Raw genomic sequence first — 19,835 nt, 5'->3', positions numbered from 1 at the left:
AGCAACTCCCATTGGATCCTTATCGCTCAGTCTCTGCCGCCCCAACTCACCTTCTGTGTCTTCTCGGATCCTGTCCACTCCTGGCCCCAGCTTCTCTTCACGGCTCCTCAGCGGCAATGACAGCAGGGGCTGGCTAGCAACTTTCAGCCTGGGGGATATTGATACCTAATTGTCGCTAGTCGCTATTAGCGCTGCAAGTCGCTAAAGAAAGAATTGCTTTCCAGTCCAATTGTGGGTTCCAAAGCACAAAAAGTTATTTATGTAAACAGGGAAAGCTTTAACAATTAGAATAAAAAGCAATAAGATATATATAAGTCCAGCCAATACATACACATGTGCTACTGGTCCCAGTATGCAGTATTTCAATCCTGAACCCTGCGGTCACCATCACCCAAAGAAATGGAGAAATGACTGCATACTGCACCCAGCTCACAAGCCTATATTCGGTACAGATTACAGAGACAACAAAGGCACATAATAACAGATTCTCATTGGTTCTTGCTTCAAGTCACTCTGGTCATTGGTTAGTTCATATGGTGTCATTAGGGGTATGTCTCAGTTCTCCAACAGCTTCTTTGTGTAGTTTTCCCGCCGAAGAACTAGTTAAACTGGCTACAGACACTTCATACAAAATGGTAACATGCTAACCAATAACTCCCTATGATCCGTAACTAGCGGAAGCATGATGCGATCTCCTGGCCGATAGAACCAGAGATCTGCGAATAAAGAGGGATTTAGTATAATACCAAACACGACCTGTCCACTGTATTCCGCACCTCAGATCTCATTTAAGTACATATTACATCTTAATCATTATCTCACAATTCCTTAAATAACTCTGATTATTAACCGTAGTGAATGGGAACCATTCTATACATATGCGTTCGCATATGTGCATCCGTGTAATGTTCGTATGTATGTATGTGAGGATGCACATGGGCATCTATGTGTACACAAGTGGATACACATACGAGTGTCTATGTGCATGCATATATCTTTATGTGTGTGCGTTATGTGCATCAGTGTATGTGTTAATGGACAGGGTTATACATATTTATATATATATATATATATATATATATATAAAACTTTGTCCATCAACTGGCATATTTGATATTATGTCTGTCTGAACCAAATTCCAAGGTGTAATAGACAATGAAGTCTTTCTGCTCAGAGATGACCAGCAGATACCTGCTGTCACAATGTCTGATAACACATCAAAGGTCCTCCTCTGCCTGTTTGGAATGTAAATGTCAGTCCCTCTTCTACAGTAGCATTGAACAAAAAGGAATACAATTGCCAAAGATAGTCAGACTTCTGACAATGGTTTCTAACTTTGCATTTAAAATACTCCTAAACACATACCAGTATCTGTGTGCATTTTTAATTACTTGTTACAGACATAGGGGTCGAGTTACTAAGCAGTGTTATGAGACAGAGTGAAAAGTGATAAGTCTGTGATAAGGTGCCAGCCAATCAGCTCCCAACTGTCATCTCACAGGCTGTTTGAAAAATGACAGTTGGGAGCTGATTGGCTGGCACCTTATCACAGACTTATCATTTTTCACTCTGTCTCCTAACACTGCTTAGTAAAAAGACCCCATATACACAGAACCTGTTTCCCATAAACTGACTTTGTGCTGCATCGGATTTCGCCGACGCAGAGTGATGTCCATTTTACTCTTTATCAGACCATAAACTAGATCGTCAGATAATAATTGCAATCGATCATATCCAATTATTTGACTTCGACAGGGACAATACAAGCATTTGGCCCCAGCTTTTCTACCAGCACACTGTGATGAAAAAATTAGTGTAATGAAAATCTTGCAGGAATGGTTTATGTAATGTGGGTATGGTTTATGCAATGTCGGTTTAGCTTGTGTAATGTGGGTATGGCAATTTAAATATAAAAACATCAAAAACCTATAAACAAATACAAAACCAGATATAACCCCCCACACACAAACCTGATTAAAAGCTGTACCTCAAATTGGATAATCCCCCTCCTCCCTCATGAAAAAAATCAAACCACAGATTTTACACACACACATACATAAACACACACATATACAACACACACACATCCCTTATTAAAAATAATGCACTAGATTAACCCCCCCATACACACACACACAAGCAAACAACTCCATAATTAGAAATAATGCCACAAATACCCCCTTTATTAAACATCTTACCCAAATCTGCCTGCCCTTTTTATTAAAAGTTATGGTCCAAATATGTTCTCCCTCCCTCTCTCATTGTAAATAGTGCTCAGATCTATGAGGCGACCCAACTATAGGACTGTGAACCTTCACCATATCACTTACCCTGCTGCAATCAGTCCATCTCCTTGTCTAGTCCTCCTGCGGCCTTCTGAATTCTGATTGGTGGATAGCTCCATCCATCCACCAATCAGTGAGGGGAGACATCCCACCACTGTGATTGGTGGATGGGACTAGAGCCACAGCATAACGACACAGCACAGCCTCTGAGCGACAGCATAACGTTTCAAACGCCGTGCCACAAAAGGAGCCGTCGGGACGTCACGCAGGCTGCATCACGGTGAGTGACAGGAGGGGCGGGCCGCTGGAGGAGGAGATGGAACAGTGAATTGAGCTGGAAGGGAAGGCTGCACGGTGCCACTGACCGGACCGGACCATTTGGCCAACGGCCCTTCTGGCATTTGCCAATACTGCCCGATCGCCAGTCCGGCCCTGTCACCAACCAGTGAGCTCCTAACTATAATTTTTTAAACACAGCCTGTAAGTTAGAAGCTGATTGGTTGGTGATATATATCTCACAATTTTATCTCACATCAAGCTTTGGTACATATGCCCCTTTATGTGAGGTAATTCAGTGACAGGCCTTCAGGTATTCTTTCATTGGGTAAACTGCTAATTCCAGGGGTTAAAGTATTTCAACTTTAAACTTTGCAGCAACTCCAACTAGAAATACAAGTGTTGCAAATTACAGGATATACACTTTTGTTGGGCTAAAATAAGAAATATTACTTCAGTTGCAGATAGAGGAGGTCAGAGCCACAGGTCAGCGCATAAGTTTACTCTATGGCTACTTCCTCTGCTGCCTTTATAAAACGTAATTATTACTCTGATCCAACTACTTTACTGTATGAGACTATTCACACAAGTGGACATGAATAACTGTATTTGACTGTGATATTTCCAGGGATGTCGGATTCGCTGTAAGATTCTAGATTCCTGCATAGTTTCTATTTACGGATCAATATATCTTTATATAGATTATTATGATGTGGTATAAATGTATAGTTCAGTTAAAATTTATGAACATATAAACATGTATAACTGTGTATTTCAAAGTTATGGTATATAGCAAACATTTGTTACTGCCTAGGTATTATTTATTCATAAAAAGATATATGAATTATAATCAAAGTGAGTTACTTACCTGGAGTAGCACCGAGAGTTATTGGTGAACACCTAACCTAAGAGGGACAGGATTTGAACAGGACTACTATTATAATTTATATACTGGGTTATCTACCCTAAATTTCTTAATTCCTATTAACATTTAGGTTTTCCCAAGTAGGCCCAGACTGACCACTAATACTTGGGTGGAGGCACTGATAAAATTATGTACACCACTTAGAGGAATGTTAAAGGTGGGTAAATTAGATAACAAGGGCGTTAGTAACCTTGTGACCCTTTAGTGTTAAAAAAGGGGGTTACAACATATAAAGGAATAAAACACTTGGTTCTGGGAAATACTATATACAGTGACGGAGGTTACCTGGGTGTCCTGCATCCTGTATAATAGCATGCTTTTCTTACGGTAACGGAATGCCGCACTACTAATACCCTAACAGTAGGAAATGCATTATCCCACATTTCAAACATTGCTTTTGCCATTTGCTTAATTGATGTAATTTATTATTTATAGAGTCTCAGCTTATAGAGCACATTTTATGTCAATGCATACAGTATGTACTAACAAGGATACGTAGAAAATGTTAACAATGGAGTTGAGCACACCCCAACGTTTATTGACCTTTCTCTTGCCGTCATATTGTAGATTTCCATTCATCGATTTCTGCTGTGGATTTGCTGTTTACAAAGAGGTAAAACTACAATGGCCATGTCCCTCATTTATAGATGACTCCATGTATATCTGTATCTATATAATAAGCGAGAAAACCTGTCTGTCTGTTTGTCCTTTATGCACGACCAGAGTTTTGGACCTAGCTCCACCAAATTTGGCATGGTGGTGTAGTTTGATCAGGATTATGTTTTTGCTTAGGTTTGAACTTCATCAAGCTACACACTGTCAAACAATCCCTAAAAATGGGGACACTCTTACATTACACAGGTTCCAGGGCTGGCTCCAGTGGGAATTGCCAGTCTGACAAAAACCTATGTACTAGCTACAAATGTATCCTTTTAAGCTCACAGGCTGAGCAAGTGCGATTTTCATTGAACTCTCCCTGGCAGCTCCCTGGCACTCCAGGACATGATATGGTGGTAAAAAGTGTCCTTAACAATTTCCAGAGCATCGTGTATGAGATTGGCAGATCTTGCCTGCTGTAGGCAAGTTCTGAAGATGCGATGTATAGCCTGAGGGTATGCGCATCGGCATCGTGATTGTGAGTGGACATTCATGATTTGGACATATTTCACTCGATTTGTCGTTCTGATGTGTTCGTATCGTGCAAAATATCGTCTGGTGTGTACACAGCTTATGACTCCTGCAAGTTCATATTAAATCCAGAGTTAGTACTTTTTAAAGTGACCATATATATTAGTCAGCCCTCTGTGTTTGTATGCAAGGGAGTAACTAGAACTTTGTGTGCCACATAGCAAGATTGCCCCCCCCAGAGGTAAGAAAAAACACATACATTTGCCCACTCACACAGCCCATTATTGTTATGCCACACAGAGCCCATTTAGGTTATGTATAACAGTAGTACATTTTATACACATTATGCCATGCAGTGTAGTGCCCCTTATACATTATTCCACACAGTAATGCCCCTTATATTACACAGTAATGCTCCTTACACAATATACCACACAGTAATGCCCTTTACAGATTATGCCACATAGTAGTAGTTCCCCATATATTACATTATTCCACACAATAGTAGTACCCCTTAAACAGTAATGCCCCTTATAAGGGGCATTACTGTGTGGCATAATTTTATAAGGGGCATTACTGTGTGGCATAATGTTATAAGATTATGCCACACAGTAATACTCTACACATTATGCACCCCCCAGCAACTCACCTCCCCGTGTCCCTCCAGCAGCCTCTTGCCTCCCCCTGTATGCCACCAGCAGCCAGCAGGTGTGGATTTTGTGCCATGCCGCTAGCTAATTACAGCTGGACAGGCAGTGGCAGACATGGACAGACAGTGCCAGCGCAGTTTGAATCTGGCGCTGGTCACGACCCAATCAGAGCTTGCTGTTCAGCAGCCAATAAGGAGTCACCAATACTGATTGGCTGCCGGTCCGCAAGCTCTGATTGCCTTGCGATTGGCGGCACTGTTTCTCCATGTCTACCTGCTGGTGCACCAGCTGTAGTCAGCTGGCGGGCCACCACCAAATCAGCACCACCGACACCCAGGCTCCCCTCAGCAGCCCTGACTGGGCTGGCCCACCTTGTGTTCGCAGTTGCACCCGTTGCACCCAAGGTAGTTATGCCACTGTTTGCATGCATGTTAGCAAACAGTGGGGCCTTTTTCAGAATCAATGGAATGGGGTTATAGGCAAGAACAATGTACACAAATAGAGGATGCATGTGTACTTCAGGGTCCAGTCTTCAACCCGGGCATAGCCGGGTATCCCAGCTTGTACTGTAATAAATGAGAAAGTGTGTCTGCCTGTTTGCCTGTTTTTCATTTATGCACTGTCAGAGTTTTGTACCTAGCTCCATCACATTTGGCATGGTGGTGTAGTTTGATCAGGAATAGGTTTTTGCCTAGGTGTGAACTTCATCAGGGCCACACACTGTCACACAATCCCTTAAAACCGAGGCACTCTTAAATTACTCAGAATCTGGGGCTGGCTTCATACAGACACTGTCACACTCTGGCAGGCTCATGAGCAGCTCAGCACGCAATACATTCAGACAGTGGCAGACAGTATAATCAATCCACACTCTTTGATCCTGGCAAAGCTTAGCATATGGAGATTACAAACAGCAGGAGAGATTGATTGAAGCCATACAGTGCCACTGTGGACAGGCCCCCTTCTGTCTGGAAAGAGTACCACTGCGGATGGGCCCCCTTCGCCCCCTGATGGCAGCTCTGCTAGACATGGTCTTCAACATTGGTCTGCAGAGCGATTTCAGGGGGTGATTCAGCTGCGAAAGCAGTGACAGGGATCACGCAGATTCCCGATTACCGGGAATCTGTGCATTTGCAGTATGGGTCTGCGATCCCGCATGCAGTCCAGCAGCAGACTGTAAGTGATTGACAGTCTGATGCCCTTTCAGGACTAGGAGCAGGCGGCGAAGGCCTCCTTTTCCCAAATGGAGGCGTGTCACCGATGTTGGGAGGGGTGGGGGGGAGAGGAATGGAGAGGCAGGGATCTCCGTCGGCTGATGGAGATTTCCTTGTCTCTTTAACTCATCTGCAGCAGCCGGCTTGTGTGTCCCCATGGTCACTCAGCCAGCAGAAGAGACCATGCATGTACTGTAGGAGGTGTAAAATCTCCTGCTGCATTATTACCATATTACAGCTAAAGCAGCAATAGCATATGCGTCCGCAGCTGAATCACCCCTTCTTTTCTGCAGTGATTTCTTAAACTCAAGTGATTTTGGAAGCTATACTGTTCTGTAAGTCACTCTGCTCCTGATATACCCCATTCCCAGTGGTATGAGAATATGCTGCCTGCACTGTCATTTACTCCTAATGTGCATAGATATCCAGGTTTAGGCAAGGACAATGTCAAAAAATGAAGGCTGCAGGTGTACTTCAGCTCCAGTCTTAAACCCAGGCAACGCCGGTATCCCAGCTAGTTAGAAATAATAATATAATGGATAATTTTTGGTATATTTATGGTTGGCTCTGAAAATGTTTTGTCAACCTTATCAAGTGTAAGATGAACAGAAAAAGTGCCTTAATTGACTGCAAAGTGATCAGGGATATCAGGGGCAAACACAGGATTTTTATTGGGGGGGGGTTCCACATATATATATATATATATATATATATACACACAGGGGCGTAGTGGCCACGCCCCCTTGAGAAAGAAAACCATACTTTGCAGCGCCGCGGAGGGAGCACTGTGAGCCCCTTAGCCCGGCGCAAAGCCGGGGGGGGGGCGCTGTGTGCTGGGCTGCTGTGAGGGAGGGAGGAAGGGAGGGGGGGGCGGCGCCGGACCCGGGGCCCCCACCGGGCCCCTCTGGAAGCCCGGGCCCAGGTAAATTGTACCCGCTCCCCCCCTCTCGGCGCCCCTGTATATATTATATAATTATATATATATATATATGTGTGTGTGTGTACATATATATATACATACACACACGCATATAAACATATACACAAACACACACACACATACCTATGTCACACATACCTTACATGCAAACACATAGGTCACATACAGTATACACAAACAGCAGATCTGACCGGGGCAGGACCTAGCAGACCGGCAGTATGTTCTTAAGGCACGCCCCCTCACAGCAATTGCCGTGATTCGCGGGTCAATCGGGGGGAAGGGGGGGGTCAAATGACTTGATTCTAATGAAATCGCATCATATTGGCTCTGCCTCCTCCATATTGACACGCAGTGGCGTATGTTCATCCCAGTCGCCCGGAGGCAAGTTCTAATTTGGCACTCCCCCCCCCCCAAGAAGAAAAGGGCAAATAAATACAATGTATATCAATCTATACACGCGCATGCACACGCACAAGCACACAAACACACTAAAATAGAATGTTTCTATTGGGCCTATTTGCTAAAGTAAATTTGCAGGATATGCACAGGGAGAATACCTTTGTTGCTGCTGCTTGTTGGTATATTTCCACCCAGAAACCGCCTCTACGCCATATTTTATTTGAAAACAAAACAGTCGAGTGATCTGTCTACAACAAGTAATTTTGTGTTTTCTACACATTTCCTGTACCCGCTTCTGTCTGTCCGTGCCTCTATATGTGTAGGCTCGCCAGATCATCCCTTTTAATTCAGGACACACATGAATTACACAGGTTCTGTGGCTGGCTGACTTAAAGTTCACATATCACCTGGTTTTCATCAGCCACAGACAGGGGCATTTCTAGAGAGGAGGGGGCCTGTGTGCAGTCTCCAACACGGGCCTCTTCTCTGTCTGGCGGCCGGCAGCGCACTGAGCTGTGCGCGGTCAGCGCCGGAAGTATAGACTCTGGGCACTAGAGTGTGCCCAGTGTCTATAGAGTTTGCGCAGGTCACCGGGAAAATGGCTACGCATGCACAAACAACAGGAAAATGGCAGCGGCGGCCATTTTCCAGTCGTCTTTACAGTGCCGGACCCCCACGCCGACGTGGGACTCCGGGGGGGTAAGTAATACTATGGGTGCAGGGTGTGCGGTGCGGGGCCCCCCTGGACCCAGGGGCCCGTGTTCCCTGCACCCATTATAGATACGCCCCTGGCTACAGAACCTGTGTAATCCACATGTATTCTGAGTTAAAGGGATGATATGACAAGCCTACAAACTTGTGCCCCATTCTGACTCAGTTCCCCCCTCCTACCTTTCTGTTCCACAATCTGCACCCCTTCTGTCTGTCTGGGCCCTTTGTATCCTTTGTACCTTTTGCATCTCTATGCCCCCTTGTGCCTCTATCTGTGCCCCCTTCTACTAGTATTCCTTTTCTAAACTTTCCTTTCTCTCACTCCCCCCCCCCCCCTCTGTGTTCTGTCCTGGCCACCATGATACGGATTCCAGCTTTTATTTTATAGAATGTACTAGATAAATGATAGCTACAATCTGATTGGTTGTCAACTTCTCTACTTGTCCTCTTTAGGAAGGTTGATACATCTCCCCCATAATCTACCCCAGCTCCTACTATTAAAATTAGTTTTACCTTTTAATAGAGAAGTATCATTCAAGCTCACACCTGTTCTTTCCCTGCCCAGTTAAATTCCTGACAAAGAGGCGTCATTCTGATCTGGTGAGCATCTGAGGTCTTTCTCTACACAGAGCAAACCTAATTTGTGAGGTGGACCTGGAGCAGGTTTCCCATTAATTCCAATGTTAATCAGAAGCCATGGGATTGAAATTCAACAATATGCACACTGATCAATTATTTTAGTGGAATATATATATTATATATATATATATATATATATATATACACATATATATATCTTTGGTTATATTGTTTGTTTTTTGTCTTCAATTCTAAAATGTTATCAAAATAGAAAAGAAACACTATATAAAACAAGTTACTGAAAGTAATTTAAACTACAAATACACAAGGAGTTCAAAAATAAAACAGAATATATGAAATAATTGCCCTTCTCTGAAATTGTAAGCGGTGTCTGTAATATAGCATACACAATAGGTAGAGCAATGAGCTAATCCATATTTTTAATTATTCCAACAGATAATGACCATACAAGTACAACCAGCAGCGAATCACGGTCGGATCCAAATAATGACATTGATGTAACTATTTGTCTTCATTTATTTATACCCTAACTTGATGAAAAATTGTAAATAATACCTCTTTTCCACCAAAAACCCGGGTCCAACCCTGGTAGCTACCTGGGTTGGATTGCTGGGTCACTTGACCCGGGTTATTTTTCAGGGACCCATTTACACTGAGCTGCAACCTGGTGAGACCCAGCAAAAACCCAGGTTTTTGCTCTGGTGTAAAAGGGGTATAAGTGACCCCGGGAGGTGGGGTGGTGGGTAATTTACTAAAATAAGGTATTACTAGGAGTTTAAACTGTAAACCATCACACATTGCTAGAGGTTTTTACTTTCAAATTATTGAATTTACTATTCTCAGACCTTTGGTGATTGGCAAATCTGCCTGTGGTTTGTTCAATACCACGAGAAAGAATTGCAGCAAAACCACCATGTTTCTCTGGCCAACCAGTACCCGGGGAAAACTAACACACTTATAATGACGGCACAAATGCACTTATAATACCATGACAAAGAGTTCAAGGTGTTAACTTGGTCTCCAAATTCCCCAGATCTCAATCCGATAGATCACCTGTGGGATGTGCTGGGAAAACAAGTCCGAGCCATAAAGGCTCCAACTCGCAACTCATAGGACTTAACGGATCTGCTGCTAATGTCTAACATACCACATCCCTTCACACATATGATCAATAACCAGTGCCGTAACTAGCGCTCCCGGGCGTCTGGTGCAGGCCACTCCCCGCATGACATTGGGCGAGATGCACTAACACCTCGCAGTACTTACCGCCGGACACCGCCTCCCTGCTGATGCACTAACATATGCGATCAACAGTACAAAGGACAGCTCTTCCGATAAGAGCTGTCCTTTGCGATCTGCCCTGCGCCGTGGACTTCCGGGTTTATGATCCGGGAGTCCATCTGCGCATGCAATCGCCAGTGATTACAGCAGTGCCCAGAGCATTATCAGGGCAGTGGTGTGAACTAAGGTGTCCTAAGGATTCTCCAGGCGTCACTGCTGCAGACATTCTGGCTGCAGGGTGCAATTCTAGGCACCCTACTAGGCAGATGCAGGGAGCTGTGGGTGAGCGGCGGTGCTGCCCACAGAGTGCTGCTCTCTGTGCTTTCGCACTGCTCGCACACCCTAGTTATGGCCCTGTCAATAACATAAATCTTATTACAGTATATATTACCTGTGCACCCAAAACTATAATCTTAGTTTTGCTTGTATTACTTTTAAGCAAACTCTCAACTGACTCCCTGTTACCCCTGCCTTCACTAATTTACAACAATAATGATGTTTTTGTCTGGCATGTCCTTCCAGTGAAATTATTATTATTATTATTATTATTATTACACAGTTTGGGACACAGTGGCATCACAAAGAGGGGTGACACCAAGGAGCTCATTCAGACCCACTCACAAGATGCGGCCGCTCGCTCCCAGCCAATGGAAATTCAGCTAAGTGACGTCAAGGTAGCCGCTCGCACGGCAAGGCATAAGCACGCCCACTATGTCTGGGCAAGCGATCACTTTGTGTTTATAGACGCCCACCAGCCTGTCTTTAGCCACCCACTTGCGTACGTCATCTCCTGGAAGTATATACAACCATCGGTACATCGGGTTCCATCGAATCTGACCGCAGCGCTTGTGGTTGACTGTACCCTACCGCAAGCACTGCAAGCTCTTCAGTGTAAAAATCAACCAGGCGACGTGTACTATGATGCTGCCTGTTAATTATGCACGCCCCAGCAACGGCGTGAAAACACTCTGGCACGCCTGCGTCCACAACTCCACTCCCCCATTACTACTGGCCTGCCCCTGTTACCACCCAGAAACGGCCTCTCCTGTCACTCATTCCACTGGGCTGTCTTTGCAGGACGAGCGAGCAAAATCCGATCGCTCGTACTAGTTTGCGCACACGCATTGCGAACTACACGCATGCGCACATTAGTGAACATCTTCTGCCATGAGCGGCCACTTGCTTGCGAGCGGGTCTGAATGAGCTCCCAAGTGCCAACTCTTCCTCAGTGACAGGAGCCGGGTGCTGCACTGCTGTGGCATTATGTGCAGCACTCGGCTACTGTGAGGGAGCCGGCACTGCACACATACTAGTCCCCGGGGGCAGTCTGCATCGCCCCCCGAGTAACTAAACTGAGGGTTCGGGCTGTGAGGCCACGCTCCTTTTTACCAGTGCACGGCTTAGCTGCGCGCACTACTATTTTCTCTGGAGTCCGCACCGGGTGTTACCAAGGTGAGTGATGCCACTGTTGGGACATGGTAGTAAACTATTAATAACCAACGTTCTCTATATAACTTTGCAATGTTGTTCAGTTATTGGAAGAGAAACAAAGAATATTTGAGAAATTATGCTTGGAGAACAATGATCGCTGGAGTATGGAGGATATGCAAGAGGCTGTTTCTTCCTGCTCGGACTACAGGTCTGCTCTCCAATTCCTATCACATGAGTGCCAGATATGCAGTGAGCAATATCCATATTCAAAGGTAACGTCTTTCTAGTAGAGTGCATTACCACGGTCCTCAAGGCACACTAACAGTCCAGGTTTTAAGGATAGCCATAGTTGAGCACAGGTGACTTAATTAGTACCTAGGTTATTTTGATTTAACCATCTGTGCTTAAGCATGGATATCACTAAAACCAGGACTGTTGGTGTGCCTTGAAAACCGAGGTTGGGAATCACTGCTGTAGAGTATTAAAAACAAGTGAACATGCATTAAGGTGCGTACACACGTAACAATTTTTTGAACGATTTAACTATAACGACGTCGTTATCGTTAAATTGTTTGAAAAATTGTTCATTTTTTTTGGTGACCGATGAACGATAATCGTTCAAGCGCGCTCCCGTTTGTAGTTTGTAGTTCATCGTCCATTATGACTGTCCAACAGAACGATTTTCGTTCAGAAAATCGTTCATGTTGTACAGAATGAACGATGAACAATGTCCATTCACTGTATGCATGTTTAAAAAATCGTTCATCGTTCATGAAAATCGTTGAAAAAATCGTTCATTAATTTAGCAACCAATGATTTTTCTAAACGATTTTCATTCACTTTTTCAAGGGAAAATCTGAACGAAAATCGTTAACGACAATCGTTGGTTACTAACATCGTTACGTGTGTATGCAGCATTACTCTAATTGTCTGTGTGGATATTACTGGCTTGCTAAAAAATGATATAGCACTGTGTATAAATGGGGAGTGTACACAGTAACCTACCAATTTACTAATTTTAAAACCGCAGAGAATCCATACTTTAGAAAATAGGGTAAGATTGATCGACAGGAATATCCGACAGTTGGACTATAGTGGATTATGGGCCTGATTCACTACAGATTGCTATATAGTGTATGCTTGCAGTTCAGTGCAATAGTACGCTAATCCACAGCGATTGCAACTCCGCCGCAGCACAATAGGACGCCCACTTCACTTCACACGCACATCCGAAATGGCTGGCAAGACTGTAAAATCATTGGCACAATCAAGTACCATCGGAGCCATACGCAGAGTTAAGGCAGGTCAGACCTTACTCAGGATTTGCTTACTTCAGCGCACGCTATGAGGCGTTCCTTGCTGAATCAGGCCCTCAGTACGGATTGCAACTACGATCGCGGCTGCGATAACGCACGCATTCTCAATGCGATGATATGCTAATCCACTGCGATCGCTATGCCGTTTCAGCACAACATAAGGACGCCCACCTTACCTTACACACATCCGTAATACTTAGCAAGACTGCAAAACCATGTATATATATATTTATGGCCCAAAATTTAAATGTTCATATTTGCATCATGAAGGTAAAATACCACTGTAGCAGCTCTGTTAAATGTAAAATATTATGTCAAATAGTCTAAAGATTGTAAAAAATAATAGGAATAAATTGGCCTCCATTTCCTTCTTCTTCGTGTTTCTGTCTTCTCCGTTCTTCGTATTTCTGTCTTCTTTATACAATTATATGAAAAATGCTTAGAGGAAATAGTAAAGAAGGACACATAGCTGGGATACAGTAGGGAAAGACACAAGGCAGTATGATAAAGCATTGCTTTATAACATGTCACGTCCAGTATAACAACAGCTTCAATGAATAAGGAACCATTTAGCTATTCTTATGTGCTGTTTTATCGGGATGTAATCAGAATACCGACGCCCGGGAAGCCGTCTGACGGAATCCGGCTATGCAACCGCCGGGATTTCATACCCAACCCAGGAAGTAGTCAGAATACTAATGCCCGGGAAGCCGTATGATGGAATCCCGGCGTTGAAATCCAGACGCCTAACTTTAGGTCGATGACGGAATCCCGACAGACGGCATCCTGAACTAAGGTAAACGGGGAGAGGGTTAGTGTCAGCTGGGTGGGGGGGGTAGGCACCCTCTGGGGAGGGTTAAGGTTAGGCTAGGGGAAGGGGGGGTAGGTGCCGCCTGGGGGAGGTTAATGTTAGGCACTCCACCCGGGAAGATTGGGTTTAGGGTGCGAGAATGAGGGGTTAGGTTTAGGCACCCCCGGGGGGACTTAGGGTTAGGCACCACCCCGGGAGTTTTAGGGTTAGGCACCCCTAAGGGAGGGCTATGGGGGAGGAGAGGGGTAAGAATAGGGTACTTACCTTAGCCGTCGGGATTCTGCTTCCGGCGTCGGCATTTCATGCCCAACCCATTTTTTCTGTTCCGTATAGTGTAGAAAGTAGATCAAAGCCAATAACATTGGCAAATAAGACCAGAGGTTTTGAAGAATTAAAGGTATCCAACTAATGTCCTAAAATGACACCATGAATTTAGGGTTTATTCCTATGTTCATACATTATTTTTTTCTAACTTTATTATATTACAATTGAGACTTTGAGGTGACCATAATTGGGAATTGGGAGTCATCCAATTATGGTCAATGCTTTACTTGTACACAACTTAATGAAACTTACATTCCCAACCTTATACAGGCCTGTAAAGAGCCTGTCTGGGCCCCGGTTATATTCAGGGGGCATGGCCTTATCATGGGAGGTGTGGCGATGAAGGAGGGGGGCACTGTGAACCCCTCAGCCTGGGGCAAATCAGGGGGATGACGCGATCAGTGTGATCACTCCCCACCCCCGCAGAAGTAGATGAGACTCCTGCTGTCTCCCTAGTCCTACTGTAGCCCAGCAGGGCTGCTGACAGGTAAGACTTTGAAGAGGGATTGGGGCGTGTCAGCATACCCGGTCCCACCCCCTCTCGGCACCCCTGACCACATAGAGGCATTGCTCATCTCCAATATCTGCTTCATCCCTATATAAATCAGTAATTAAGGCTTTCTGATGTTATTATCTTGAAGGATTAGAGCTTCTGTGAATTTAGCAGGCTAAAAGCCTACCCTGTGACTGCAGTCATTGTCAGAGCTGCAAGTACTGGAAATAATATGGCCTAGGTATTTGAAACTGCAGCTCACAAAAGGATTTACAGTAAGAATAATATCATGTAATGTAAGAGATGCTGTTTTTGATTATGGCTTGTCACACCTCTAAATTAACAACATCAGGAAGGTGAGAGCCAGCACTGAGATGGGTGAAGATGGCGTTAGAAGATCTTGGTGCCTGGCTTTTTCATTTATCTAAACCTTGCATAACATGAGAAGCGTAAGAATCATGTCTGTTAGACAAAGAAGAACTATCACCCTGAGGTACCAGGCCAGAATTCTAGGGAGAGTATTCATGAAAGAGTTTTAAAACTTACAGAGTATACATTTAAAGTGACTAGCTAACATACAGGAAGGAATTGGGGACTGTCAAACCTCCATCATTTTGGAGGACTGTAATATTGCAAGTTTAATACTGGGTACAGACTAGATGATGTGTACCTGGGCGTTATGGTGGCCGATGGGCCGACATATCGTAACCACGTTACACATCAGAGCGAAGTAATGAAGGACGGAACAATCTCTTGTTCCGTCCTTCATTACCTTGCGTGGCACCGCATGCGATATCGTCTGGTTGGCCGTGCAGCACAGTCAACTGGAAGATATCGCTAACAACTGCGGGAGAATAGGTGCACACACTGAGCGATCCAGCCAATATATGCTTCCGATTTGACCGAAAATTACATATTGGGCCGAAATCGCTCCAGTGTGTTCACAGCATAACTCTGGCCTATTTACAGCGACAAATAGTGGAGAAAGTTTGATGCAAAACCAGACAGGTACTGCTCAATGCTAGACAGGTTTTGACACAGAAGACGGAAAGCAGAATACTAGAACAAGAACAGAATGATTTTAGGTACTGCAGAGTGAATTCAGAGAAGAGATCTGTAAATGTATATATTTTAGATTAGCAAAAAGAAACAAAATAAAAAGAAAGGTGAACCTACTCTGTTACATCTGTACGTGTAGACACATTTCTAAACATGCCAAATATTATATCCATTTAGTTTGCGAAGATGACACACTGCAATTGTTCCTTCTGCGAGCAATGTTTCATTCACCACTTCTCCACTGTGATCAAAGAGAAGAGCATCATATACTTTATGTGTCCGATCTGCAAAAAGCCGGACCTGGGGAATGAGGGGGACTCCGAAGAATCCATGGAGTTTTACAGCTTATTGGATACACAGGTTGCATATTATAATGTATATAAATAATTAAATTGTATGTTATAATGCTGTATTCAAACTCCACTGTGTCTATACCCTGTAATATAAAAGAAATATAAAACCTGTGTAAACCGTGAGTTCCAATAACCTTAGGTTTCTGTGACCTGTATAAAACGCTTGATCTAGAGCCTCTTGCTTTTATATGATTACAGAACACTTCAGACACTTTAATACCCATATCATTTGTAGTAGTGAGTGCATTATACCATGTATAAAGTATCAACATGGGTGCAGTAACGTAAGCTTCATATCAAGTTAGTATCTTTATGGCTCTCCTGTCATTAATTATAATCATTCAGTGCAGCTACTAACACATTAACACAATATAAAATGTACTATGTGTAAACTATGATACTGCAAACGAGCACAAGAGCTAACTTTAACTACAATTTATTTTTTTCCTAAAGTCACACCAGAGCCAAAATATAAGTAAGAAGTATACACTATTGGCAAAAAGAAGACCAATAACTGAGCCTATTTCGCTGAATCTAAAGTTCATTAAGCCATTGGCAGATCAACACAAAAATACCACCCCTGCTAGTATGGCAGCTAGGTCTTTGCCCATGTGTTCTTCTGGGGATGGTATCTCTGTGTTTGGCAATAAATCCAGTTGCATCAATAGTAGCTTTGAAACTGTTTTGCTTTCATCAGAAATGTGTGTGAAACTGTAAATATCCTTCATGGGTGAAGCCTACATTGCAAGACCTCATAGCATATGTTTTTTTTGGGCACGGTGATGTGCTGCTTACCTGCAATGGCGGTAGATCCATTAGTGACCCCATGTATTCTGCTGGTGATATACTTTGTTCTTTCATCTTAACCCTGGCAATGTGCAGGAGTCATTGGGAGTCAGTGACTACAGCCAGATACAGGAAGCAGGTTTCGTTAACTCTAGAGGTATCAGGACAACATTTGAAAAATAATAATTATTCACCTCTATTCTTACGAATGTGTATATATATATATATATGTGCAAAAGAAGTGAAGGTTGCTGCGCCACATAGTTGACATATCTACAGTGTGATATATAACTGAACGTGAAAACAAGTATAAATACACCCCCTGTGTTTATTTAGGGTGGCGGCTTTACCCAAGAGATATAGGGCTGTGGTTAGCCAGCCCTTAGCGAGAGATGTGTAACGATGTACTTGGGTGTTAGCGCCTATTAGTGTTGAATATATATGTGTAGATTATTCATTAATACATAAAACATAAGTTAGGTGTGAAAAAAACAAAAATTGTTACGCATAATAGTGCCTTGTATACAATTGTGAGTATTTCTGAAAAACAGTGTTAAAGTGCTTCGGTGCAAAATGTTGAGTGTATAAGGATAAGCACAATTCAATTAGCTATATATAAAGTGTCAAGTGAAAAAAATACATTCAATAAATATAAAGTGCCAAAGTGCCATGTACCAAAGGATTATTCTAAAAGTAGGTCTCTTTTTTAAAAGAAAAAAAACTCATTAATTACAATTATTTCATAAAAATACTCAATACATCATACACATAAAAATAAAAAAATACAAATGGATAAATAAAACACTGGGATAAAAAAAATAAAAAAGAGTAAATAAGGAAATACTATATTATATAGAACTGTATCTACTCGATACTGTGAGTAGTTAGAGAATTAATTTAAAATATTTTTCCATGCAATAAACAACCAATGTTTTAAAAAATATTCTCTTATCTTATTCTCATCAAGTTCATCTTAGGCAGGCAAGGTTATTAGTTGTATTTGGGTAAACTCAGGTTGAAAAATGTCTCATATTAGGCCTGATAGGAGGAATATAAAATTCACCATTATAACCTCACAACACGCTATGTAAAAGGGACAAATCTTATACTATACAAAGGGGGAATTGGATTCTATATAGAGTTGTATAATCCAGTTTAGGCGCTCCCCAAAAAAACCAACATTATCATATATATATTTCAGGCACCATTTGAGTATATATATATATATATATATATATATGTATATAGCACAAGTCATGAGTTTGGACTCACCTTCTCATTCAATAGTTTTATTTATTTTCAACATAGTAGATTAGTACTGAAGATATCAAAACTATGAAAGAACACATATGGAATTATGTTGAAAATAAAAAAGTGTTAAACAAATCGAAATGTTTATATTTTAGATTCCTCAAGGTGGCCCCCTTTTGCTTTGATGATTGCTTTGCACACTCTTGGCATTTTCTCAATCAGCTTCATTAGGTAGTCTCCTGGAATGGTGCTGAGCACTTGTTGGCTGTTTTTTCCTTCACTCTGTGGTCCAACTCATCCCAAACCAGCTCACTTGGGTTTAGGTCGGGTGATTGTGGAGGCCAGGTCATCTGACGCAGCACTCCATCACTTTCCTTCTTGGTCAAGTAGCCCTTACATAGCCTGGAGGTGTGTTTGGGGTAATTGTCTTGTTGAAAAACAAATGATGGTCCCAGTAAGCGCAAACCAGATGGGATGGCATGGCGCTGCAGAATGCTGTGGTAGCCATGCTGGTTAAGTGTGCCTTGAATTTTGAATAAATCGCCAACAGTGTCACCAGCAAAGTACCCCCACACCATCACACCTCCTCCTCCATGCTTCACAGTGGGAACCATCCCCTCACCTTCTCTGCGTCTCACAAAGACACGGCGGTTGGAAACAAAAATCTAAAATTTGGACTCATCAGACCAAAGTACAGATTTCCACTGGTCTAATGTCCATTCCTTGTGTTTCTTGGCCCAAACAATTCTCTTCTTCTTGTTCTTCATCCTCAGTAATGGCTTCTTCGCAGCAATACGACCATGAAGGCCTGATTCACGCAGTCTCCTCTGAACAGCTGATGTTGAGATTTGTCTGCTACTTGAACTCTGTGAAGACTTTATGTGGTCTCTAATCTGAGGTGCTGTTAAGTAGCGGTTTCTGAGGCTGGTAACTCTAATGAACTTATCCTCTGCAGCAGAGGTAACTCTTGGTCTTCCTTTCCTGGGGCGGTCCTCATGAGAGCAAGTTTCATCATAGCGTTTGATGGTTTTTGGAACTGCACTTGAGGATACTTTCAAAGTTCTTGAAATTTTCCGTATTGACTGACCATCATGTCTTAAAGTAATGATCGACTGTCGTTTCTCTTTACTGAGTTGAGTGGTTGGTGCCATAATATGGATTACAACAGTAGTCAAATAGTGGTGTCCACTGTGTACTAACCCTACCTCTGCACAACATAACTGATGGTCTCAAACACATTAAGAAGGCAAGTAATTCCACAGATTGACTCTTGACAAGGCACACCTGTTAATTCTAAACCATTCCAGGAGACTACCTCATGAAGCTGATTGAGAGAATGCCAAGAGTGTGCAAAGCTGTCATCCAAGCAAAAGGGGCTACTTTGAGGAATTTAAAATATAAAACATATTTTGATTTGTTTAACACTTTTTTGTTTACAACATAATTCCATATGTGTCCTTTCATAGTTTTGATGTCTTCAGTATTAATCTACTATGTTGAAAATAAATTAAATAAACAAAAACCATTGAATGAGAAGGTGTGTCCAAACTTTTGACTGGTACTATATATATATATGTATTATTCATATATATATGTATTATT

At 42.7% G+C, this 19,835-nt stretch overlaps 1 protein-coding gene across 1 annotated transcript in view; it reads left to right on the top strand.

Moving 5' to 3' along the window:
• Nucleotides 1-19,835, top strand: part of LOC148524962 (E3 ubiquitin-protein ligase RNF31-like) — a 77,448-nt gene that overhangs the window by 27,178 nt on the left and 30,435 nt on the right. The window contains exons 3-6 of the mRNA XM_088471543.1: nucleotides 4,054-4,099; nucleotides 9,564-9,625; nucleotides 11,942-12,112; nucleotides 16,021-16,203. Coding sequence (XP_088327669.1) covers nucleotides 4,054-4,099; nucleotides 9,564-9,625; nucleotides 11,942-12,112; nucleotides 16,021-16,203 — 462 coding nt within the window. The remainder of the gene's footprint in view (nucleotides 1-4,053; nucleotides 4,100-9,563; nucleotides 9,626-11,941; nucleotides 12,113-16,020; nucleotides 16,204-19,835) is intronic.

Source organism: Taudactylus pleione, unplaced genomic scaffold (assembly GCF_031769625.1).
Source record: "Taudactylus pleione unplaced genomic scaffold, aTauple2 ptg000114l, whole genome shotgun sequence".
Lineage (NCBI taxonomy): Eukaryota > Metazoa > Chordata > Amphibia > Anura > Myobatrachidae > Taudactylus > Taudactylus pleione.
Note: the sequence above shows the minus strand (reverse complement) of the source record. Positions and strands in the feature narration are given on the sequence as shown.